A 25,186-nucleotide genomic window follows, 5' to 3' on the forward strand; every position below is an offset into this window, starting at 1 on the left:
AGACCCACATATGTGCTTCCTATGTGCCCCTAAAGGTGTCAACTTTTCCCCTGGGTTCCACCCTCCACAGGAGTTGGGTCTAAATTCCTTCTTTTCTTTCCAGCATTTGAGTGATGTGAAGAAATTTCAAAATTATCCTTTTACACAATGGTTTCAGCTGGAGGGTGGATCCTCTGAGTCACCAGGACCTGTGATGACCACCGTGTCCCCCTGGAGGACCACCCTCTCGACTTACACCTCATCTGTAAGGGAGTCACTTTCAGATTCACATCTGGACATGCCTCTCAACCTCTGGGGTCCTCAGTATATTTACATGCAGGCTCAGGAGGGGGGAGAGGAGATAGGAAGATTTCTCAGCAGCCACACCCCCCAACTACTGTGGAGGCCAAGTTCCCCTTTCAGGACTATCTACAGTCTCTCCCCCTGGGCTTCCTGTTGGGGCATCCTCAGCTCCACCCCAGAGCTGGCACTTTGCTCCCTGACACAGGGACCAGGACCTGCTCTGTGCTGAGAGAGACAGCCATGGTGCCCCTGTTGCTGCTGCTCCTGCTGTGGGGGGGTGAGTGGGCCCAGGGAGGGGGGGTGAGGAAGTGGGAGAGAGATAGGGCTGCCTCTGAGCCTCTGTGTCCCCCTTCCAGAATCTCTGGAGGAGCAGCCAGGCTTTGAGCTCCGAGTGCAGGAATCTGTGGTGGTGCAAGAGGGTCTGTGTGTCCATGTGCCCTGCTCCTTCTCCTACCCCTGGAGTTCATGGTCTTCCTCTAGTGAACTCTACACCTACTGGTACTGGAAAGAGGACAACATGCGGTACAATGAACTTGTGGCCTCGAATGACCCAAATCAACCAGCAAAGAGGGAGACCCAAGGCCGATTCCTCCTCCCGGACGCCAGGAACAACTGTTCCCTGCACATCAAAGATGCCAGGAGGAGTGACACAGGAATATACACCTTCCGAATGGAGAGAGGAAGTGTGAAATATAGTTACCAAGACAAGATGCTGAATTTGCAGGTGACAGGTAAGGCAGGGGCCCTGGAGAGAAGTCTGAGATGTGGAACTCGGTCTTGGAACATGAAAAGGACTCTGGACACTCCCTGATCCAGGCCTTGCACCCTGGGTGGTGGGAAGAGACACGGCCTGGGTGAGCTCTGGCCCCGAGGCAGGGCCTCTCTCAGGGACCCACTTCCTGGAACCCAGGCACCTGCCTTTCTCCCCTGTAGCCCTGACAGAAAAACCCCACATCCGGATAAGGGAGCCCTTGGAGTCCGGCCACCCCACACAGCTGGCCTGCATCCTGCCAGGGGCCTGTGAAGGGGGACGACCTCTCACCTTCTCCTGGGAGGGAGCCGCTATGGACTCACTGGACCCCCAGAACCTCAGCTCCTCAGTGCTCACCTTCACCCCGAGGCCCGGGGACCATGGCACCAACCTCAACTGTCAGGTGAAACGGGAAGGGTCCCATTGGACCACACAGAGAACCATCCAGCTCAATGTCTCCTGTGAGTGTTGGAGGGGTGGCTGGGTCTGTGTTGGTAATGGCACTGGCGAGTGTGTGTCTGTGTGTGTGTGTGTGTGTGCAAGAGGATGAGGTATTCTGAGAACACTCATGCATGGATCTGCCTGTAGGTGGGGAGGGGGCCAGAAGAACAGCTCTCCCCGCTTCCCAGTTCCCTCCTTGGCGTTAGGGGTGTTGTCCATCCCACTCCTCCCTTCTGAACTGGGGCCATATTTTTCTATCCCAGATGCCCCACAGAACCTCACCATAGGCATCAGCTTCAGAAACGCCACAGCTAGGCCTGGCCAGTGTGGCTCAGAAGTTGAGCTTCAACCCAGGAACCAAGAGGTCACAGGTTAGAATCTGAGTCAGGGCACATGCCTGGATGGCGGGCTCTATCCCCAGTTGGGGGCGTGCAGGAGGCAGCCTATTTATAATGTTTCTCATCCATCTTTCCATCCCTCTATCCCTCTCCCTTCATCTCTCTCTCTCTCTCTAAAAATCAATAAAAACATATTTTTTAAAAGAAATGTCACAGATAGGAAAGAACCGAACCTCTCTGGGCTGGGACCTGCCCCTCCGGACCATAGTGGAGCAGAGGGGGGAATCTGAGTTTGAATGGAATCAGACTTGGGAAGGGCAGGGACCAAAATTATCACGCTTCCTCGCTTACATCCTGTTGGTGGGTGCCTGGACCTGAGTTCCCCCTCCCTCTCCCCCTACTCGTCTTCCTCTCCCTCTCCTTGTCTTCATTTCTCTACCCAAAGACCTCAAGATTCTGCAGGCTAATTCCCTTTCCATCCTGGAGGGAGAGGCCCTGAGGCTGCTTTGTGTGGCTGACAGTAACCCCCCTGCCGAGCTGAGCTGGTTCCGGGGGTCCCCCGGCCTGAACACCACCCCCCTCTCCAGCACCGCGATCCTGGAGCTGCCTCGCGTGGGGCCTGCACAGGAAGGAGAGTTCACCTGCCAAGCTCGGCACCCGCTGGGCTCCCACAGTGTCTCTCTCAGCCTCTCCGTGGCCTGTGAGTGGGGAGACCCCAGGGGGCAGGACAGCTGGGTTCTGGGGAGATTAGAGTCACCGCTGACCCTTCTCCTCGCTCCCCACAGACCCCCCGCAGCTGCTGGGACCCTCCTGCTCCTGGGAGGACCAGGGTCTGCACTGCAGCTGCTCCTCCAGGGCCCAGCCGGCCCCCTCCCTGCGCTGGCGGCTGGGGGCGGGGCTGCTGGAGGGGAACCATGGCAACGCATCCCACAGGGTCACCTCCAGCTCAGAGGGGCCCTGGACCAACAGCTCCCTGAGCCTCCACGCGGGGCTCAGCCCTGACCTCAGACTCAGCTGCGAGGCCTGGAACGTGCACGGGGCCCAGGGCGCCTCTGTCCTGCTGCTGCCAGGTCAGGGCCTGCTGGGGGCAGAGGCCATGGAGGAAGGAGTGGGTCAGAGAGAGGGTGGGGCTAGGGGAGGGGGCTGTGGCCTGGACAGGAGTGATTGCTAGGACAGGGCCTGCATCTCCTGCCTGACTGAACCCACAGCGGGTTCTGGGAGGAGGGGGAAGAGGAGAGACCGAGTCCCGCGAGTGGGAGTCTCACGCCCCTCTTCTCTGCAGGGAAGGCGGTTTTCCAGGCGGGAGTGGTTCCTGCGGCTCTCGGAGGTGCTGGAGCCCTGGCCCTGCTGTCCCTGTGCTTGTGCCTCCTCTCCTGTTGCAAGTGAGCCTCTGGGGCAGGAGGTGCCGGGAGCTGTGTGGTAGGGAGCGCCCAGAGATGTCGCTGAATTTCACAAAAACAGAGCTTAGTACATCCAGAGGGGACATTTCTGTGGGGAGAGGGAGTGGCTGCTTTTTCACGGTAACATTTCCATGTATTTAAAGTGCACAGTTCAGTGACCCTAGTTCAGTCTCAGAGCTGTACACCCAACACCACATCAATTTAAAGTAGTTTTTTTCATTGGCCCCAAATGAAAACATAGAAACGCTAGCCCTGGCAGGCGTAGCTCAGTGGTTAGAGTGTCAGACTGTGACCGAAGGATCCTGGGTTGATTTCTGATCAAAGGCAGAACCTGGATTGTAGGTTTGGTCCCTGGCTCTGGTCTGGGCATGTGCGGGAGGCAACCAATTCATGTGTCTCTCTCACATCAGTGTTTCTTTCTATTTCTCTTTTCCACCCCCTCCCATCCGTCCCTCCCTCACTTCTATTTTCTCTAAAAATCAATGGAAAAAATATCCTCAGGTGAGGATTAACGAAAATAAAATAGAAACTCCACGTCCATTGATTGTCATCCGCTTCCATCCTCCCCCAGCCCCAGGCAACCACTATTTCTTGTTTCTTCAGATTTGCCCATTCTGATCTTTCATAGAAATGCAATTACAAAAAATACATGTTTTTATGACTGACTTCTTTCATGTAGCCTGAGATTTCCAAGATTCATGTTCAGCACTGTATTGCTATTTATTTACAAATGTATTCCATGATACGGATGGGGCACATTTTATTTGTTTGTACATTCATTGAACATTTGGGTTGCTTGGGCTTTTTCGCTGCCATGAATTACTCTGATGATGGCTTGTGCACAAGTCTCTGCGTGTGAGAGGGGCCTTGGTGATGAACATTCAGTCCTGGCCAAACCCCTGGGCATCCAGGGGGACAGGGTCCTCACCTGCATGTCAGGAGGGTCTCTGAGTCTGGCCTCAGGGCCTGGATGCCTCTGTTGTCCCCGCAGGAGGCAAGCAGCCAGGAGACCAAAGGTCACAAATGATGAAGAGCCTGTCATGGGCACAGTCACCTGGGTGAGTGACGGAGGTTTCTTCTCATGCCGTGGGGGGAGGGGCTGGGCATGTCTATTAAGGAGTCCACACTGAGCTCCTGAGCAGTTCCCCACACCCACTCCTCTGTGGTCAGCTGGACAGGCAGCTGGGAGTCAACTTCCCCCCTTTACCTCCCAAAGCCCATGGTCAGCCTCCTGCCTCAGGCCTGCTGATCACTGAGCCCATCTCACCACTCTGATAGGCCCAGGCTGCCAGAACCATCTCCCCAAAACTATTACTTTCTACCCATTACTTTCTCCTCTCCTCGGTTTCCCCATCTGTAAGTGTGGATAAGAGTATCATCCTTACTGGGTGTCTGTGAGGATGAAATGTGATTAGTAGGTCCTCCATATGGTCTAATTGATTGTAGTATTACAGAATTTTAACTGAAGGGGCAAATAGCTGAGTTTATAAGGCAAGCGTGTGGAATAAGAAGATGACTGGAAAACTGTTCCTTCAGCCCAACTTCCCCTCGGGACCATGCTGTCTTATTCTTCTCTGACTCCCTACTCTCCTTCACTCAGGGTTCCAAGCAAAAACTTGGGCTAGACAAGCCCCCAAACCAAGGGCTGCCCACAGATGATCCCCCTCTGTCAGAGGAACACTGGGAGGTCTACTACGGCAACCTCAGCTTCCATGGGATGAAGCCACAGGAACCCGAGGATCCGGAGGCCACCAGCAGCATCAACGAGTACTCGGAGATCTAGGAGACAAGCACATGAAGACTGGCTCAGAGCTCCGTCCTGCCCAGAGGCATCCCAGCCCCTCTGGGGGGAAGAAGTCAGGGACTCATTGCTGAAGCATGAGGAGACCTTGTGGCACGGTTAACATTAACTACTGTATGAGTAGCGCAGAAAGAAGACAGGTGACGAGATTACAGAGATGTGGTCTCAAACGCAGGCTTCAGCACATCCCAAGGCAGCGGCCACCAACCACTGGTCCATGGACACTGGTGGTCCATGAGGTCCGAAATGTTGGCGACTGCCATCAAGACTGTCATCACGTGGTGATTCCTTCATGTCTCTGTTGCTCAGTGTCCCTTTCTGTGCAGAGGGCATGCATTGTGCTCAAAGCTGGTTGTTGCAGTAAATAAATCAGCACATAGACATCAACCAACAGAGGTTCCATCACAGATGTGCGCCCAGCACTGACTGGTCTCCTTTTGAACAGGAAGGTCCTGCTGACACGTGATCCTGAAGCCAGGGGAGGGCAGGCACAGTGGACAGGGTAACAGCTTGTTGGTGTCATTTTCCATCCTGGAACGCTTCAGAGCCTCCCCAGGGGGAGGCCACCCTCCTGACTTGGAATTTGGTCCATGAAATAGTTTCTTATCACTTCTCTGGGGTCATCTGGCCTCACTTTTACCTGTTTGTTCTCCCACCACCTCCTGACCACCAGGCCCTCCCTTGTCCCATTTAAGGGCCCCCCAAGGGATCTTGCCAACAGTTTGGGGACCATACCCAAAGCGGACCAGGTACTGCATCACCAAACATGGCACAGGGTTCCAGGGCAGGATGAATAGGGAAACTGTGACGGGAAAGTTAAAGGAGGCCACACAGTGTGGGCAGTTTGCAGCTTGTAACTAACAAGCCATCATCTTCTCCAGCCAAAGACACTTGAGAGAAATTGGTTAAAAACCTTCCTACCAAGAGCATGCAGGAAGGGAGGGCAAAGGGGGGAAGGAAAAAAAGGACAGTTTTACTCCCTAAGCAGAGAAGACAGTGTTATATTGTAAATCAGCGAGCCTAACGAAAGATGCCTTAGTGAGCCAATTAATATGGAGTCTTTTATTACGCTAGCAGGCCCAGATTGCTTCTGAAATCTGAGCAAAGCAACATGGAGGAACTTCTCCCTTTATATCCCCCCTAGACCCTTTGTCTCCCAAATATGGTGTTCCGGACCTTTGCAAGTTTTTAAAGAGCCCCATGTATGCTTAGTAGATATCACGCAGGAAGCCTGTAACCTTGAGTATGACTCAGTTCTATTCAGACAACTAAAACACCTGGCATGAGACTATGGGAGTATCAGTCCCAAACAATTACTATCTACCCTTTGTGGACATGGTACTTCACCTCTCCTCACCTCAGTTTCCCCATCTGTAAATGGGGATAATGAGTGTCACTCATGCTGGGTGATTAGTAAGCCCTCAATATGGTCCAATCACTTTTAATATTACAGAACAGTAAATGCATGTCCTGGTTAACCCTGAAGGCAGTGTCAAGTCAAATCTGTTTCATTCACTTTTTTAAATCTTCACCCAAGGATATGCTTTTTATTTTTTATGTTTTTATTGTTGAATCTATTCCAGATGTGCCCCATCCCCCCCTTTGCCTCCCTCCACCCTCCACCCATCCCCCTAGGCCTTCACCACATTATTTTCTGTGTCCATGGGCGAGGCATATATGTACATATATATTCCTTGGTTGCTCTCTTCACATCCTCCCTCCCCTCCTACCCTCATTTTGTTCCATTTATCCATTCCTCTGGTCCTATTCTGTTCATCAGTTATTTTGTTCTTTAGATTCTACATTGGTTTTTAGAGAGAAAGGAGAGAGAGAGAGAGAGACAGAGACAGAGACAGAGAGAGAGACAGAGACAGAGAGAGATTGATCTGAGAGAGAAACATCAACTGGTTACCTGCTGTACATGACCCAACTGGGTTATCAAACCCAAAACCTACGTATGTTCACTAATTGGGGATCAAACCCACAACCTTTTGGTACAGGGGATGATGTTCCAATCAACTTAGCCGGACCAGAGCTGCTCAGTTCATTTTTAATCTCCTGCTCCTAGCACAGCCCACACCCAAGGCAAATGCTCAAATGTATTTATGAATGTTTCAAAAGCTTCGCCTCCCCACAAACAGAGTTTATTGTGGAAGGTGAATTCCTTTGTTCCTGGTGCCCGTGAGAAAACATGCAAACAACCAACAGTCTTTCCAGCCTCTGGGCAATAAATGCATATGATCAATATTTCTTCTTGTTATTACCGGTGTCTGCACATTCTTCCTCTTTTTTAAAAAATATATTTTTATTGATTTCAGAGAGGAAGGGATAGGGAGAGAGAGATAGAAACATCAATGATGAGAGAGAATCATCGATTGGCTGCCTCCTGTACACCCTCCACCGGGAACTGAGCCTGCACCCCGGGCACATGCCCTTGACTGGAATCGGACCTGGGACCCTTCGGTCCCCAGGACGATGCTCTATCCACTGAGCCAAACCAGCCAGGGACCATTCTTCTTCTTCATGCCCGGCTTCCTCCCCAGGCCCCTGCTTCTCCTTACCTGGCCTAACCTTCCCCCAAAACTACCCTCTCTGTATGTCACCCTGAGATTTTAGTTCCTAGTGGTGGCCTGACAAGCTTGGTAGATCCCCTAAAACATGTAGCAATTCACGGGGAACTTCCTCTTTTGAAACATTTCGGTAGCAAATGCTAAGTGGAATCTCAGCATTTTGCTGGCACAAGTTCAGAAGAATAAGGCAACCAGAGGGGTGAGAGGAAAAGCTCAGAGATGAGCCCAGCCAACTCCAACCGCTTCTCCTGACTTTTCCTTCCCAAGAGGAACCCAGCCTTTCCAAAGCCCCTCGGGGTTAGGTGTCCTGCTGGCCTAAGGCAGCGGACCTCTGGCTTTTGAGTGGGGTCCTTTGCAGAGCTGAGCCCAGGTGTGCTCCAGAACCACGGACAGCGCCAACCTTCTGGCCAAGAGCTCCGCACGTCTATGGATCGCCCCCTGGAGGCCGAGTCTTGCCCTGTCTCATATGGAGGTAAGGCTGGGGAATGAGGCTGGTGACATTCTGTCCTACAGGACAGAGGTCCAGCCAAACTTCTCCTCAGTCTCCCCCCTGGAACCTCCCTCATCCTAGGGAAGAGGAGAGGGCTTCAGAGACACAATGCATTTCTGAGAGGTCACTGTGTCCCTTGCCCCTGGGCGCCCAGGGCTGACTCTACTCTCACCCCCTCCAGAAAACCTGTCAGACTCCTGCCCTGCCCTTACTTCCTCCCCATCATTTTGCTTTTAAACCCTTCCTTGTACTGTCACGGAGCTCGGGACAACTCAAAACATAATCAAAAGGTGAGCCTTTTCTATGCCTGGCACTGTGCCGAGTCCACTTCTTCAGCTCAAATGAAGAAATGAAGTATCAAAAGTTGGGTTGAGATACTGTATTTGGAGCTTGTAGGTCACACAAATAAATTCTAAGATTTAATTTATTCTACATAAAGTTTAAATATTCAGATTGGGAGAAGGATCCTGTGGACTTAGTGGACCACAGCATGCAGACAGTTGTCCTTAAGAGCAGAGCAAGCCAGGCCAAGGAGAAAAATAAAATAAAAAAACTGGGAAAGCCGGATTAAAAAACTTCTTTTTAATATTTGGAGTCAACAAAAAGAAAATTTGCACAGTGAAGAGGGAAGAAGCAGGAAGTCAACAGCGATGAGACAAGTATTTGGAGCCACTTTTTTCTTCAAATAGACTGCTGACTCTGAGCAGTCACGGAGGAGATAAGTAGAACATTCAAGAATCTCATGGGGCTCTAGCCAGTTTGGCTCAGTGGATAGAGCGTCGGATTGCAGACTGAAGGGTCCTGGGTTTGATATCCATCAAGAGCTTATGCCCGGATTGCAGTCTCGGTCCCCGGTGTGGGGCGTGCAGGAGGCAGCCAATCAATGATTCGCTCTCATCGTCTCTCCCCTCCCTTCCTCTCTGAAATCAATAAAAATGTGGAAGAAGAAGAAGAAGAATCTCATGGGGCCAGAAACGAGGTCTTGCCAAGGAAGAGAGGCCCCCATAAACATCGCCATCTTGTGGTTAGGACTGAAAATAGATGAGACGCAATAGGGCCAGAAACTGGTTTTTGAATTCCCTCAGTCCTTGATGGGATTGTAGTGACCCGCCTGCTACAGGCCACAGTAACGATGCCTGGAGGAGGAGAATCCTACCCGGGGTCTACATTGTGGTCTGTGTAATTTGTCATTGCGCTTCAGACGGGGTATGATCCGGAAGACAGCCACCCAGAGAACGATGAGAAGACGGGATTTATTAGAAAACCCAGACCTTAGACCATGTGCCAGGAGCCAGGAAGTGCTGTTCTGGAGGGCGCGGGAGGGTGAGAGACAGCGTCACGGAGCAGCTCACCTGCAGCACAGGAGCAGGTGGACGTGAGAGCCGGCCCATCCTGTCTCTCAAACCCCATCGCCTGTCTTCTTCCTGCTCTGCCTGGGGCTGCTCATCCATCCGGTAATGTTAATCGAGCCGCAAGGTCTCCTCACGCTTCAGCAATGAGTCCCGGACTTCTTCCCCCGCCCCCCTCCCCCCCGCCAGGGGCTGTGAATCCTCTGGCCAGTACCGAGCTCTGAGCGAGGCCTCATTGGCCTCTGTGCTTGACCACTGAGTACTCGTGGGTGCTTGTGGCCTCATGGTCCCGAGGCTCCCGTGGCTTCAGCCCCTCAAAGGTGAGGTTGGCGTAGTAGAGCTCCTGCTGCTCCCCCGACAGCGGGCCCTTCTCAGCAGGTGGCGCTTGGTCTGGGGGCCCGTCCGGCTGGAGGTTTTTCTGGGAGCCCTGAGTGAAAGGGGGAGAGGCATGAGGCAGACATGGTCCCAAAGAAAAGTGGGGCTGAGGGGACAGTTTTTTCCTTCATCTTCTTACTGCACAGACACTTCTCATAGACTCAACTATTCGCTCATTCATTTCAAAAATTTTCTTTTGTTTGTTTTTGGGGGTTTTGTTCTTTTGGTGTAAAAAGAAAGAGACTTATTCAGTTGCTGGGGCCTAGGAGAATGGTGGACTTTCATCTCGAAGACCATCCTCCTTCCTACTGAAGCCCCCTGTTCTTTTCTTTTTAATTTTTTTTTTTTGAGTTTTTGAGACTATTGCAGATGTTGACTAGACCATATCAGGGGCCTACTGATCATATTTCATTCCCTCAGAAACCCAGTAAGCATGATGCTCTCATTATCCCCATTTACAGATAGAGAAGCTGCGGTAAAGGGAGGTGAAGTAACATGCCCACAATGGGAAGGAAGTAATAGTTTGGGGGAGCTGGTTCTGGCAGCCTGTGCCTATCAGAGAGGTGAGGTGGGCTCAGTGGTCAGTGTGGCTGGGGCAGGAGGCTGACCATGGGTTCCAGGAAATGAAAGGGAAGTCAACTCCTAGCTGTCTGTCCATCTGACCACAGAGGAGCTCAGTGTGGGCTCCTTAATGGACATGCCCAGCCCCCACACGGCATGAGAAGACACCCCGTCACTCACCCAGGTGACTGTGCCCATGACAGGGTCTTCATCATTCCTGACCTTTGGTCCCCCGGCTGCTTGCCTCCTGCGGGCTTTCACTCTAAGGGGAGAAGTCAGCAGCCAGAATGGCTCAGGCACAGGAGGGCAGCTGCCCCCACTCCCTGATGGACAACGGCGGCATCCAGGCCCTGAGGCCAGACTCAGAGACCCTCCTGACATGCAGGTGAGGGTCCCGTCCCCCTGGATGCCCAGGGGTTTGACCAAGACTGAATGTTCATCACCAAGGCCCCTCTCACACGCAGAGACTTGTGCACGAGCCATCATCAGTGTGATTCATGGCAGCCAAAACGTCCAAGCCACCCAATGTCCGTCAGTGAAGGAACGGACAAATCAGATGTGCCCCATCCAAACCATGGAATATATTTGTAAATAAAAGCAATGCAGTGCTGACACACGAACCTTGAAAATCTCAGGCTACAGGAAAGAAGTCAGTCACAGTGAACATGTATTATATCATGGCATTTCTGTGAAATGTCAGAAGGGGCAAATCTAGAGAAACAGGACATACTGGTTGCCTGGGGCTGGGGGAGGATGGAGGCATGAGGACAATACAGGGGTGTGGAGTTTCTCTCTCTCTCTATCTCTTTATTTTTTAGGCTAATAATAGGGTTTCAAACTTGACCGTGGTGATGGGTGCACAGCTGTGTGAGTGTAGTAAAAGCCATTGAATCGGACACTTTAAATACATCCGAATTTTACCTCAATGAAGCTATTAACCCCGCCCGCCTAAACGCCACCCACCCCAGCCTCGCCTCTGGATAAGCTTTGTGTTGGTGAAATTCTGTGACCTCTTTCAAACCCCTAGGACCCGGCTCCCAGCCCCGGAGGCTCACATGCAAAGGAAGATGAGACACACGCACAGGGACAGCAGGGCCGTGGCACCAGCACCTCCAAGAGCCGCAGGAACCACTCCCGCCTGGGGCACAGCCTTCCCTGCAGAGGAGAGGGGGGTGAGACACCCACGCCCGGGCCTCGGTCTCTCCTCTTCCCCCTCCTCCCAGAACCCGCTGTCGGTTCTGTTCAGCCAGAGCCCAACTTAGCTCAGGGGATGAGCATCCACCTATGAACCGGGAGATCCCGGTTCCATCCCTGGTCAAGGGCACATGCCCAGGTTGCAGGCTCCATTTCCACCCTGTAGGGGGCGTGCTGGAGGCAGCCCATCAATGATCCTCTCTATCATTGATGTTCCATCTCTCTCTCCTCTCCCTCTCCTTTTCTGAAATCAATCAAAATATTTTTTTGGGGGGGGGGGGGGGGGGACAAGAGATGGAGGATCCTGTCCTAGCAATACCCCCTGTCCCCGAGCAGCCCCCACCCCCAGCCCCGCCTTCAATCTGACCCACTCCTTCCTCTGTGGCCTCTGCCCCCAGCAGGCCCTGACCTGGCAGCAGCAGGACAGAGACGCTCTGGGCCCCGTGCACATTCCAGGCCTCGCAGATGAGTCTGAGGTCAGGGCTGAGCCCCTGGCGGAGGCTCAGGGAGCTGTTGGTCCAGGGCCCCTCTGAGCTGGAGGTGACCTCGTGGGTGGTATTGCTGTGGTTCCCCTCCAGCAGCCCCACCCCCAGCCTCCAGCGCAGGGAGGGGGCCGGCTGGGCCCTGGAGGAGCAGCTGCAGTGCAGACCCTGGTCCTCCCAGGAGCACGAGGGTCCCAGCAGCTGCGGGGGGCCTGTGGGGGGTGAGGAGAGGTGTCAGCGGTGCCTCTAATCTCCCCAGAACCCCGCTGTCCTGCCCCCTGGGGTCTCCCCACACACAGACGACGGAGAGGCTGAGAGAGACACTGTGGGAGCCCAGCGGGTGCCGAGCTTGGCAGGTGAACTCTCCTTCCTGTGCAAGCCCCACATGAGGCAGCTCCAGGATCGCGGTGCTGGAGAGGGGGGTGGCGTTCAGGCCACCGGAACCAGCTCAGCTCGGCAGGGGGATTGCTGTCAGCCTCACAGCGCAGCCTCAGGGCCTCTCCCTCCAGGATGGTTAGGGATGTGGTTTGCAGATTCTTAAAGACTTTGGGGAGAATGATTATGAGAGAGAGAGAGAGAGAGAGAGAGAGAGAGAGAGAGAGAGAGAGGTGGGTGGAACACAGATGCAGGCACCCACCTACTAGAGTTGAGGGACTGGGGTGATGCTTTTTATCCTTGCCCTTCCCATGTCTCATCGCATTCAAACTCCTGCTCCGCCCCCCCCCCCTGCCCCACCAGGGCCCCGGGGCAGATCCCAGCCCAGAGAGGAGGGGTTCTTTCCTACCTGGGTCGTTTCTGAAGGAGACGCCTATGGTGAGGTTCTGAGGGGCATCTGGGATAGAAAGACAGGGCCCCACTTCAGATGTAAGTAACTCCAACCCCAAGAAGGGGCAGTGGGAACACTCCCCACCTACACGCAGATCCATGCTGGGTGTTCTCAGGTTAGCTCAGCCTCCTGCACACACACACAAACACACACACACACACACACACACACACACACGTCGCTCCCACTGCCCCCCACAGACCCAGCCATCCCTCCAACACTCACAGGAGACATTGAGCCGGATGGTTCTCTGTGTGGTCCACTGGGACCTTTCCTGTTTCACCTGACAGGTGAGGCTGGTGCCATGGTCCCAGGGCCTCGGGGTGAAGGTGAGCCCCGAGGAGCAGCGGGTCTGGGGTTTCAGCGAGTCCACAGCGGCTCCCGCCCAGGAGAAGGTGAAACGTTCGCCACCTTCGCAGGCCCCTGGCAGGCTGCAGGCCAGCTGTGTGGGGCGGCCGGACTCCAGAGGCTCCCGTACACGGATGTGGGGTTTCTCTGTCAGGGCTGCGGGGGGAGAAAGGCAGGTGCCTGGGCTCCAGGGGTGGGGACTCAGAATGGGACCCTGAGAGAGACCCAGAGCTCACCCAGGCCCTGTGTCTCTTCCCACCACCCAGGGCCCACGGCCTGGACAGGGAGTGTCCAGTGTCCTGTTCCTGCTCTAAGACGGGGTCCCCTGTCCCTGGGTCCTCTCCCAGGCCCCTGCCGTACCTGTCACCTGCAAATTCAGCTTCTTCATTAGGTAACTATATCTCACAGAACCTCTCTCCATTCGGAAGATGTAGCGTCCTGTGTCACTCCCCCTGGCGTCTCTGATGTCCAGGGAACAGTTGTTGGTCTTGGGGTCCGAGAGGAGGAAGCGGCCTTGGGTCTCTGTCTTCACTGTTTTATTCCGGTTGCTCGAGGCCACAGGAGCATCACGGTTTCTGTTGGCCCCGTCCCAGTACCAGTAGGTGTAGAGTTCACTAGAGGAAGACCACGAACGCCACGGGTAGGAGAAGGAGCAGGGCACGTGGACACACAGACCCTCCTGCACCGTCACTGATTCCTGCACTCGGAGCTCATAGCCTGGCAGCTGCTGCAAGAACCCTAGAGGAGGAGGATTTAGGCTCTGATGCTGTCCTCGTCCCTCCCCAACCTGCCCAGCCCCCCTCCCTTGACATTCACCCCCCCACAGCAGGGGCAGCAGCAGCAGGGGCACCATGTCTGCCTCTGGCAGGGTAGAGCAGGTCTGGTCCCTGTGACAGGGAGCAAAGTGCCCAGCTCTGGGGTGGGGCCTAGGACACCCCAACAGGAAGCCCTGGGGGAGAGACTGTGGCCAGGCTGGAAGGGGAACTTTGCCTCCACAGGAGTTGGGGGGTGGTGCCTGAGAAATCTTTCTGTCTCCCCTCCCCCGCCTCCCCATGACGCCGCAGGCAAATGTCCTGAGACCCTGGGAGGCTGAGTGGCTTGTCCAGAAAGTGACCCCCTTACAGAGGATGTGTAAGTGGGAGGGAGGTCACCCAGGGGCCAGCACACTCAGAGCTGGTCCTGGGGACTCAGGGGGACCCGCCCTCCAGCTGGACCTATCGAACATTCTGGAAAAGGATCATTTTAATATTTTTTTAGACCAAGTGCAAGCAAGAGGGAGAGGAAATCAGACCCAAGTCCAGTGGAGGGTAGAACCCAGGGGCAAAGCTGAGTGGTAAAGGCCTTTGCTCTGAGGGCTTCTTGGGGACGTGGACGCACCTGTGTTGTCTCAAGGGTCTGAGTGTCTGGGGGACAGCGAGGCGCACAAGCCCCATCGGAAACGGACGCCCCATTTGGCGGGACCTCAGCACAGCAGCAGCGCTGCCGCCTGAAAGTTCATGAAAATCCACCTTCCTGGCCCCTCATCGCTGGGTCCCTGTTCAGAGCCCCACCCAGGCTGATGGGAAGTGTTCCCTTTCTGCTCCATCTGTGTCCCAACCCGGGCATCACAAACCCTGACATTCCATTCCCGCTGCTGGAGCACATAGTGGGGCTTCTGTGTGCCTCGCTGCCCTTGACTGATGGGATCTCAACGGAGGAACCAGTGAGGGCGGCGGGGGGGGGGGGGAGATGTCAAAGGCCTTCAGGATAACCTCACAGTCAGCTAGGGATGCAGGAGGCTCCCCTGGCGGGATAGGGGGTGAGCTCAGCAAGCTCCACACCTAACGCAGCAGCACCGGGTCCGAGTCCAGCAAGGCAAGAGCAATAAGTAAAAGCAAGAAATTCCAAAGAAAACCAAGCTGCCTTTCTCCATCAAGGATTGTGTCTATATAGGAAAATCCACACGTACATACAGATGCACATGTAAGGGCTTGAGAAGAGAGTCAGCAAGGTTTCTAGAGACAAAATCAAATTGCAAAACTCAAATGCATCAGATAGCACAGTGACCAACGAAAAACAGGATGGTATAAAAGATGTCACGGTCACATCAAAACTTACGATGTTCCAGGAACATTCAGAGATGCACATCACGAATATATGACATGCACTTCCTCAGTGGAGGAAATGGTACATCTGTTTGGGAGGACATTACACGTGGAAATAGATAGCCCTGGCCGGATGGATCTGTTGGTGGAAGCATCCTCCCTACAGCACATTGGTTGCAGGTTCAATTCCAGGTCAGGGCACATACCTCGTTTCCATACCAGCTCAGAGCAAGTATGGGAGGCAACCGATTTATGTTTCTCTCTCTCTCTCTCTCTCTCTCTCTCTCTCTCTCTCTCTCTCTCTTTCTCTCTCTCTCTCTTTCCAAGCCACAAGGTATGGACAGAAATGCAGAAGAGGAAATTTTCCCATAAGCTGTGCCAGGTAAGATGGGTCTCAGGGACAGAGAAGGGGCCAGGCTGACTCACCTCAGAGCACAAGGCCCATCCTAAAGCCACCCACACAAAAGAACTGGGGGAAGAAGCAACCATTTTCACATTCAAGAAGGACCACAGAATTCATCCCAGAGAGAGAACTCTGTATGTGTATATGGATGTGTGTGTGTGCACGTGTGTGTGTGTGTGTGTGTGTGCACACTCGATTTACAAATAAACTAATGAGGAAACTTTTGTGGAGGTGAGACTCACATGACATAAAATTTCTAATGCTAATTTTGGGTGTGTGACCTTCGGAGCTGCTTATCACTACACTTCCCCCATCACTTTCTGTACTGCGGGCCTACTATGTGCCTTCACCATACCTTCCTTGTCCGTGCAGCAATCTCATGTGGGGTTTTGAATATTAATGCCCTGATGCACCAAGCAAAACCCCAACAGGCCTAAGGAGTTCTTTTATGGTTCTGGAGGATTGCTGATGTGGAGTCTCTTTTCATGACTTTGTTGGCCATTTGTACATCATCTTTGGAGAAATGTCTAGTCAAGGTTTTAGCCATTTCTTCCACTGTGTTACTTGGGTTTCTTATGTTGTCTTGTGTGAGCTTGTAATACATGCTGGATATTAACTCCTTAACAGATACATTTTCTCTCCCATCCTGTAGTCTGGAGTCTGGTGAGAGTGTCCTTTTGTGCTCAGGGTTTGAAGTTGGTACAGTCCCGCTTGTCTATGTTTGCTTCCCTTGTCTGTGCTTTTGATGTAAATATGCAGGAAATCATTGCAAAATCCAATGTGCTGGGATTTCCCCCTATGTTTTCCTCTGAGGGTTTTATAGCGGTTGGTATTATATTTAGGTCTTTAATACATTTTTGCACAGAAGAAAATGAACTGTGATGGAAACCCAGAACTGCATGAGAGGAACAACTGTGAGGGGTATTTTTCAAAATAGTCATTGTTTTCCTGCAGTGTGTTCTCACAGTGGGGTCTAAAGAAGCTGAACTCACAGAGAGTAGACGGTAATGCAGTGGGGAAATGTGGAGATGGGGAAATGGGGAGATGTTGGTCAAGGGTAACTTTCAGCTACAAGATGAACAATTCCTGGGGATGTACTGGACAGCATGGCAAGTACAATTAACAGGATTGTATTGAACACCTGAAAGTTGTTATGGTTATACATCATTCGTGTTATAACCATAACAATGGTAATTATATCAGAGGATGGAAGTGTTGATGAACCTTATTGTGGTAATCACTTCACTATGTAGGTGCATCAAATATGTACATTGCACACCTTAAACTTGCATTCATTCTATATCAAAAATATGTCAATTAATCTGGAAACAAAATAATTGTTTACATCCAAGTCATTATTAATGTTCTCTAAAGTTTATCAAATTTATAGTTGTAAGCTATATGACAATAGCAGCACAAAATGGTGAGAGTATAGATGGATGTGTCTTAAATGTTGAAATATTTTATTATTCAAGAATAGACATAGTCCAGCTGGTGTGGCTGAGGGGTTTAGCATCAATCTATGAACCAAGAGGTCAGGGTTCGACTCCCGGTCAGGGCACATGCCTGGGTGACGGGCTTCATCCCCAGTAGGGGACGTGGAGGAAACAGGCAATCAATGACTCTCTCATCATTGATATTTCTATCACTCTCTCTCCCTCAAACTTCCGCTCAGAAATCAATAAAAATATTTTAAAAAATAAGAAGAGATATAAATACCAATTGAAGAATAATTACAAAGAATAAACAAAATCCCTTACTTGAAACAGGTTCAACCACAGCAACAACAAAAAGAGGAGATCCAGATGGAAGTGGACTCAAGAAACTCCCACAGACACTAAATAGTAAAATCAATGGTCACGTGATATCACATAAACGTTCTCATTTATGATTAAACTAGAGGCCGGGCACACAAAAATTTGTGCACTTGGGGGCGGGGGTCCCTCAGCCCAGCCTTTCCCCTCTTGCAGTCTGGGGCCCCTCAGAGGATGTCCACCTGCTGGCTTAGGCCCGCTCCCTAGGGGATCGGGCCCAAGCTGGCAGTCAGACATCCTCTGGCAGCCCGGGAGCCCTCGGGGGATGTCCACTTGCCAGCGGGGAGCAGGCCTAAGCTGCAGTCAGACATCCTTAGTGCTGCTGAGGAGGTGGGAGAGGCTCCCACCACCACCGCTGTACTGGCAGCTGTCAGCCTGACTTGTGGCTGTGCAGAGCTCCCCCTGTGGGAGCGCACCGACCACCAGGGGGCAGCTCCTGCATTGAGTGTCTGCCTCCTGGTGGCCAGTGTGTGTCAAATTGACCATTCATTCCCAGTCGTTCTGCTGTTAGGGTCAGTTTGCATATTACCCTTTTATTATATAGGATAGAGGCCGAGTGCATGGGTGGGGGCTGGCTGGTTGGCCCCGGAGAGTGTCCTGGATCAGGGTGGGGGTCCCGCTGGGGTGCATGGCCAGGTTAGTGAGGGGCTGATGGGGGTTTCCAGGCTGATCACACCCCCTTCATAGTGGGGGTTCCCACTGGGGTGCCTGGACAGCCTGGGTGAGGGGCTGATGCCTGTTTGCAGGCTGGCCACACACCCTTTAGGGTGGGGGGTCCCCACTGGGGTGCCCGGACAGTCTGGGTGAGGGGCTGAGGGCCCTTTTCAAGCTGGCCAAGCTCACACTGCCACGGAAGCTCCCAGCCTCTCCTTTTTTCTTTTCTTTTTTTATTCTGGGATTTATTTCCCTTCTATAATTGAAACTTTGTTGCTTTGAGAGGACCTCAGAGCCAGCCAGGGTGGGCGGGAGGGAAGCCTCCTTCTTGCTCCAGCTCTGTGGCTGCTGGCCGCCATCTTGGTTGGGTTAATTTGCATATGGTTGCTCTGATTGGTTGGTGGGCGTGGCTTAAGGCATAGTGAAGGTCGGTCAATTTGTATGTTTGTCTTTTATTAGTGTAGATGTTGGGATGTGTTATGACAATAATTCTGAGGTTGGTGTCTATCCACAGGGAAAGGAGAGCAGCTCCTCACTCTACTGTGTATCAGCACCTACAGACGGGAGACCAGAAGTTCAGGTGGTGACCAGGTAACATCTGGGCAAGGGGAGGATAAGGTGCCAACTTCAGTCCCTTTCTGGGCCTGAGAATGGAGAGAGAGGAGCAGGGGTGGAGGATGACTGGGCAGAACCAACAGAGAGAAGGAAAGAGGCGGGGAGGGGAACAAGTCAAATGGGAGAAGCACAGGCAGAAACAAGGGGGCGGTCAGTGGGTGTGTATTATTGTTTATTTCTGTATCTTAGGATGTTTTGAGCCATTAAACAGGTTGGAAGTCACGGAGACACAGGGCCTCCCAGGGCCCGCCCATTCTCAGAGACAGCAAAGAATTTCAGATGCAAACCAACCCAATCTGAGCCCATATTCCCAGCCTCCCCACCTGCCCCCAATCACCCAGGACCTGGGACCAGACACATGGAGACCACGCCCACAGGCCCATCCCCCAGACTGACACACACCAGCTGGTCCTGAACTGCTCACCCTGCCCTGCCTTGCTTTTCCCATGGGAACCCCAATCAAGGCCTTCACTAGGCTGCCCTGCACCTGCATCTGCTTCCTGAGGAAATCCGGGGCTTCCCAGGCACAGTGGCCCCTCCTCTCAGGAGGTAAAAAGAGTAAGCATTATGCTAAGTGAAATAAGCCAGTCAATGAAGGAAAAAATACCACATGATCTCACTCATTCATGGATAATAAAGACGATTACAAACTTTTGAACAATAATAGATACAGAGGCAGAGCTGCCTCAAACTGATTGTCAAACTTCAGTGGGAAGGCCAGGGAGGGTTGGGGGGCAGGAGGGAGGTGAGTAAGAGATCAAGCGAAGGACTTGTATGCATGCATATAAGCATAACTAATGGACATAAGACACTGGGGGGTAAGGGAGGGCAGGGGATTGTCAAGGGCCGGGGGGGGGGGGGCGGCGGGAAAGGACACATATGTAATACCTTTTGTAATACTTTTAGCAAAAAAATTTTTTTAAAAATAATATAAAATAAAATAAAAAAATTTTTTAAAAAGAGTAAAAGTCTTCATTCCATGGCACTGACTCCCCTTGTGGTCACTCAGTCACTTCCACAAACTGAAACCCCAGGGGCACATTGGAGGCAGGTGAGTCAAGAGTTTCCAGGGAGAAGGTGACATTGATGTCCCAGGATGGTCCCTGTAGCCTGGTGTCCACACCTCAGTCCCATCTTGAGAGGAAGGGAGGATCCATCAGGAGCTCTGCCTCCTGTTCCGGGGGCCTCCACACCTGCGGGGCCCACACAGGTGTCAGCTCAGAGACTCGGCCACTTTGGCTCTAACTCCAGGCAGAGCCTGACAGCTCGGCCCCACCTGGACCTCAGGGCCAATCCCTGACCTTCCGCGGGAGAGACAGGCCTGCTCACCTGGTGTAGTAGAGCCAGGTGAGGACGTAGGTGAGGAGGAAGCCAGCCCCCATGAGGGCCCCTCTGATCAGGGTGAGGACCAGGGGCCAGGAGCCCTGCTGCTCCTCAGTCACACATCTGCAGGAGTGCGGGCTGCCTGGGGACGACGGGAGAAGGGTGACGTGTTGTCCAGGTGTCAGTCCACCCACAGCCCAACACCTGTCCAGGCGTCCACCCCACACCTGTCCTGAAACTCACTCTGCACAGAGAGGCTGAAGGAGACGTGCTGGGAGCCCAGCGGGTGCTGAGCCCAGCAGGTGAACTCCCCTCCGCCTCCAGCCCCACATGGGGCAGCTCCAGGAGCCCTGGTGCTGAGGGCTGGAGGGGCTCAGGGCTTGTTCCTCCAGCACCAGCTCAGGTGACACCACCCACTCCCAGGACTAGTCTCTCCTCTTCCCACCTCCTCGCGGAACCCGATGTCGGTTCTGTTCAGGCAGGAGATGCAGGTCCTGTCCTAGCAATCCCCCCTGTCCCCACGCTGCCCCACCTCCAGCCCCACCCTCTCTCTGACCCACTCCTTTCGCCTTGGCCTCTGCCCCCAGCAGGCCCTGACCTGGCAGCAGCAGGACAGAGACGCTCTGGGTCCCGTGCACATTCCCAGCCTCGCAGCTGAGTCTGAGGTCAGGGCTGAGCCCCTCTTTGAGGCTCAGGGAGCTGTTGGTCCAGGGCCCCTCTGAGCTGGAGCTGACCACGTGGGAGGCGTTGCCATGGTTCCCCTCCAGCAGCCCCGCCCCCAGCCGCCAGCGCAGGGAGGGGGCCGGCTGGGCCCTGGAGGAGCAGCTGCAGTGCAGACCCTGGTCCTCCCAGGAGCACGAGGGTCCCAGCAGCTGCGGGGGGTCTGTGGGGAGCGAGGAGAAGGGTCAGCTGTGCCTCTAATCTCCCCAGAACCCAGCTGTCCTGCCCCCTGGGGTCTCCCCGCTCACAGAACACGGAGAGGCTGAGAGAGACGCTTTGGGGGCCCACACACACACACACACACACACACATACAGGCCACTCCAATGCCCCCATGGACCCAGTCCCCCCTCCAACACTCACAGGAGACATTGAGCCGGATGGTTCTCTGTGAGGTCCACCGAGACTCTTCCCGTTTCACCTGACAGGTGAGGTTGGTACCATGGTCCCGGGGCCTCGGGGTGAAGGTGAGCACGGAGGAGCGGAGGGTCTGGGGGTTCAGCGAGTCCACAGCGGCTCCCGCCCAGGAGAAGGTGAAACGTCGTCCCCCTTCACAGGCCCCTGGCAGGCTGCAGGCCAGCTGTGTGGGGCGGCCGGACTCCAGAGGCTCCCGTACACGGATGTGGGGTTTCTCTGTCAGGGCTGCAGGGGAGAAAGGCAGGTGCCTGGGCTCCAGAGGTGGGGACTCAGAGCGGGACCCTGAGAGAGGCCCTGCCTCGGGCTGAGCTCACCCAGGCCCTGTGTCTCTTCCCACCACCCAGTGCCCATGGCCTGGACAGGGAGTGTCCAGTGTCCTGTTCCTGCTCTAAGATGGGTCCCCTGTCCCTGGGTCCTCTCCTGGGCCCCTGCCTTACCTGTCACCTGCAAATCCAGCATCTTCATTAGGTAACTATATCTCACAGAACCTCCTCTCTCCACTCGGAAGAAGTAGCGTCCTCTGTCACTCCTCCTGGCGTCTCTGATGTCCAGGGAACAGTTGTTGGTCGTGGGGTCCGTGAGGAGGAAGCGGCCTTGGGTCTCTGTCTTCACAGTTTTATTCCGGTTGTTCGAGGCCACAAGAGCAGCATAGCCCATGTTTTCCCCGACCTGGTACCAGTAGGTGTAGTGTCCACTAGAGGAAGACCATGAGCTCCAGGGGTAGGAGAAGGAGCAGGGCACGTGGACACACAGACCCTCCTGCACCGTCACCGATTCCTGCACTCGGAGGTCATAGCCTGGATGCTGCTGCTGCAGGCACCCTGGGGGTGGGGGACACAGAAGCTAGGATGCAACTCCCACTCCTCCCCCTACTGGCCTGCCCCCCTCCCTCAGCAACTCACCCCCCCAGAGTAGGGGCAGCAGCAGAAGGGGCACCATGTCGGCCTCTGGCAGGGCAGAGTGGGTCCTGGTCCCTGTGTCAGGGACGGAAGTGCCCAGCTCTTGGGTGGGGCCTAGGACACCCCAACAGGAAGCCCTGGCGGAGAGACTGTGGCCAGGCTGGGAGGGGAACTTGACCTCCACAGGACATGGGGGTGTGGTGTCTGAGAAATCTTTCTGTCTCCCCTCCCCCACCCCAACCTGACCCTGCAGGTAAATGTACTGAGGTCCTGGAGGTTGAGTGGCGTGTCCAGATGTGAATCTGAAAGTGACCCCCTTACAGAGGATGTGTAAGTGGGGAGGGAGGTCGCCCAGGGGCCAGCACACTCAGAGCTGGTCGTGGTGACACAGGGGACCCACCCTCCAGCTGGAACTGTGGAACATTCTGGAAAAAGATAATTTTAATATTTTTTTAGACCAAGTGCTGGCAAAAGAGAGAGGAATTTAGAACCAAGTCCAGTAGAGGGTGGAACCCAGGGGCAGAGCTGAGTGGTAAAGGCCTTTGCTCTGAGGGCTTCTTGGGGACGTGGACGCACCTGTGTTGTCTCGAGGGTCTGAGTGTCTGAGGGACAGCGAGGTGCACAAGTCCCATCGGAAACAGAAGCCCCATTTGGAGGGACCTCAGCACAGCAGCAGCGCTGTCGCCTGAAAGTTCATGAAAATCCACCTTCCTGGCCCCTCATCTCCGGCTCCCTTCTCAGAGCCCCACCCAGGCTGATGGGAAGTGTTCCCTTTCTGCTCCATCTGTGTCCCAACCCAGGCTTCACAAACCCTGACATTCCATTCCCGCTGCTGGAGCACATAGTGGGGCTTCTGTGTGCCTCGCTGCCCTTGACTGATGGGATCTCAAGGGAGGAACCAGTGAGCGCAGGGGGATGTCAGAGGCCTTCAGGATAACATCACAGTCAGCTAGGGATGCAGGAGGCTCCCCTGGAGGGATAGGGGGTGAGTTCAGCAAGCTCCACACCTAACGAAGCAGCACCGATAGAGTCTGCTCTTCTCCCTCCTCCGGAAGCACAAGCAGGATGTGGGGGGGGGGGGGGCGGTCTGATGGTTTGGTGGTCTGATGGTCTGAGGAAGCCATCCTCCGTTTCCGTGGTTCCCCGCCCTCAGCCGCAAGTACAAGCACAATAACAATAAGTAAAAGCTATGGAAATTCCAAAGAAAATAAAGCTGACTTTCTCCGTGAAGGATTGTGTCTATATAGGAAAATCCACAGGTACATACAGATACATGTAGGGGCTTGAGAAGAGAGTCAGCAAGGTTTCTAGAGACAAAATCACATTGCAAAACTCAAATGCATCCGTATAGCACAGTGACCAACAAAAAAACAGCATGGTATAAAGATGTCATGGACACATCAAAACTTATGATGTTCCTGGAACATTCAGAGATGCACATCACAAATATACACTATGCGCCACCTCAACGGAGGAAATGGTACATCTGTGTGGGAGGACTTTACAGGTGGAAATAGATAGCCCTGGCCGGATGGCTCTGTTGGTGGAAGCATCCTCCCTACAGCACATTGGTTGCAGGTTCAATTCCAGGTTGCAGTGGTTCTCAATCTTCTGGCCCTTTCAATACAGTTCCTCATGTGGTGACCCAACCATAAAATTATTTCCGTTGCTACTTCCTAACTGTCATGTTGCTACTGTTATGAATCGTCATGTAAACATCGGATATGCAGGATGGTCTTAGGCGACCCCTGTGAAAGGGTCGTTCGACCGCCAAAGGGGCCTAGGGGGACAGGCTCTGCACAGAGGGGACCCCAGGACCTGTTTATTGACCCAGACACTCTGCTTTGAGTCGGTTTTTCAATTTCTGCAGAATTGCCAAACAGGCCCCTTAGACAGCCCTTCTCTCCAGGCAAGTCATCTACTCACCGCGTTTCCAATAGAGGGCCGGAAGGATGGAGTGGGGAGGGCAGCCACTGGCCGGCTTCCAGGGACCCACGAGCGCGTGGCACCGACACATGGAGTCACCCAAAGTCAGGAAGTGTCCGGCGGGAGAGAGACTCCCTACTCGTTCTCTTCTGCAGGAGGCACCACTGCCTCTGGGTCTCCGTGGCCTGAAAACCAGGCGCATGCATGTGTGTGTGTGTGTGTGTGTGTGTGTGTGTGTGTGTGTGTTTGTTGTTGGTGGTGGTTTTTTTGTTTTGTTTTTAGAAAGAGAGGATGCATCAAGAAGCCCTGATGGGAAGAAATTTACTTTATTTTATCATTTTTAAAAATATATATTTTATTGATGTTTTACAGTGAGGAACGGAGAGGGATAGAGAGTTAGAAACATCGATGAGAGAGAAACATCAATCAGCCGCCTCCTGCACACCCCCCAACTGGGGATGTGCCCGCAACCAAGGTACATGCCCTTGACCGGAATCGAACCTGGGACTCTTGAGTCCGCAGGCCAACGCTCTATCCACTGAGCAAAACTGGTTAGGGCTGTGTGTGAGTTTTTGTATCTGTACCCCTGCCTGCAGGTGTGCATGTCTGTGTCTCTGCGTGTGTATTTTATTAATCCTCACCCGAAGATATTTTTCCACTAATTTCCAGGGTAGAAGGGAGGGAGGAAGGGGAGAGAGAGAGAAGCATCGATGTGAGAGAGACACATCAATTGTTGCCTCCCACATGCCCCCCCCTACTGGGGCTGGGGAACCTGCAAGCGAGGTACGTGCCCTTGACTGGGAATCGCACACGGGACCCTTGGGTCCACAGGCCGACGCTCTAGCAACTGAACAAAACTGACCAGGGCTCTGAGTGTGTGTTTTGTTTTGTTTTAATTTTCCCTTTTTTACCTTTAATTTCTTTTTAAGGCATCATTTGCTGTGTTTATTTGCTCTTGTGTTCCTTTCCTTGAACTCTACCTTTTTTAGTTTTTGTTTGTGTTCTGTTAATCCTCACCCAAAGATATTTTTTCCCATTGATTTGTAAAGAGAGTAGAAGGAGGAGAGAGAGAGAGAGAGAGAGAGAGAAGTAACAATGTGAGAGAGACACATCGATTGGTTGCC

The 25,186-nt window shown here is 53.4% G+C and overlaps 2 protein-coding genes and 1 pseudogene across 2 annotated transcripts; 1 reads left to right on the forward strand and 2 right to left on the reverse strand.

The window, feature by feature from the left end:
* The first annotated feature begins 522 nt into the window (after positions 1-522).
* On the forward strand, positions 523-4,995 carry LOC138999612 (sialic acid-binding Ig-like lectin 5). The gene is made up of 9 exons (XM_070401783.1): positions 523-559; positions 639-1,013; positions 1,216-1,494; positions 1,738-1,800; positions 2,258-2,512; positions 2,598-2,882; positions 3,095-3,187; positions 4,176-4,270; positions 4,813-4,995. Exons 1-9 carry the CDS (start codon positions 523-525, stop codon positions 4,993-4,995), a joined length of 1,665 nt encoding a protein of 554 aa, XP_070257884.1.
* Positions 4,996-8,958: 3,963 nt separating this feature from the next.
* Positions 8,959-14,061, reverse strand: LOC138999610 (sialic acid-binding Ig-like lectin 5; annotated as a pseudogene).
* A 5,691-nt stretch (positions 14,062-19,752) lies between these two features.
* LOC139000336 (sialic acid-binding Ig-like lectin 14) lies at positions 19,753-22,176 on the reverse strand. The gene is made up of 7 exons (XM_070402568.1): positions 22,140-22,176; positions 21,675-22,058; positions 21,184-21,453; positions 20,700-20,984; positions 20,345-20,419; positions 20,108-20,243; positions 19,753-19,971 (listed from the first exon to the last, which is right to left on the reverse strand). Exons 1-7 carry the CDS (start codon positions 22,174-22,176, stop codon positions 19,935-19,937), a joined length of 1,224 nt encoding a protein of 407 aa, XP_070258669.1. The 3' UTR covers positions 19,753-19,934.
* Between the last annotated feature and the right edge of the window lie 3,010 nt (positions 22,177-25,186).

This window comes from Myotis yumanensis, unplaced genomic scaffold (assembly GCF_028538775.1).
Source record: "Myotis yumanensis isolate MYYU_CA2020_CCGP unplaced genomic scaffold, mMyoYum1.0.hap1 SCAF_23, whole genome shotgun sequence".
In the NCBI taxonomy this organism is placed as follows: Eukaryota; Metazoa; Chordata; class Mammalia; order Chiroptera; family Vespertilionidae; genus Myotis; species Myotis yumanensis.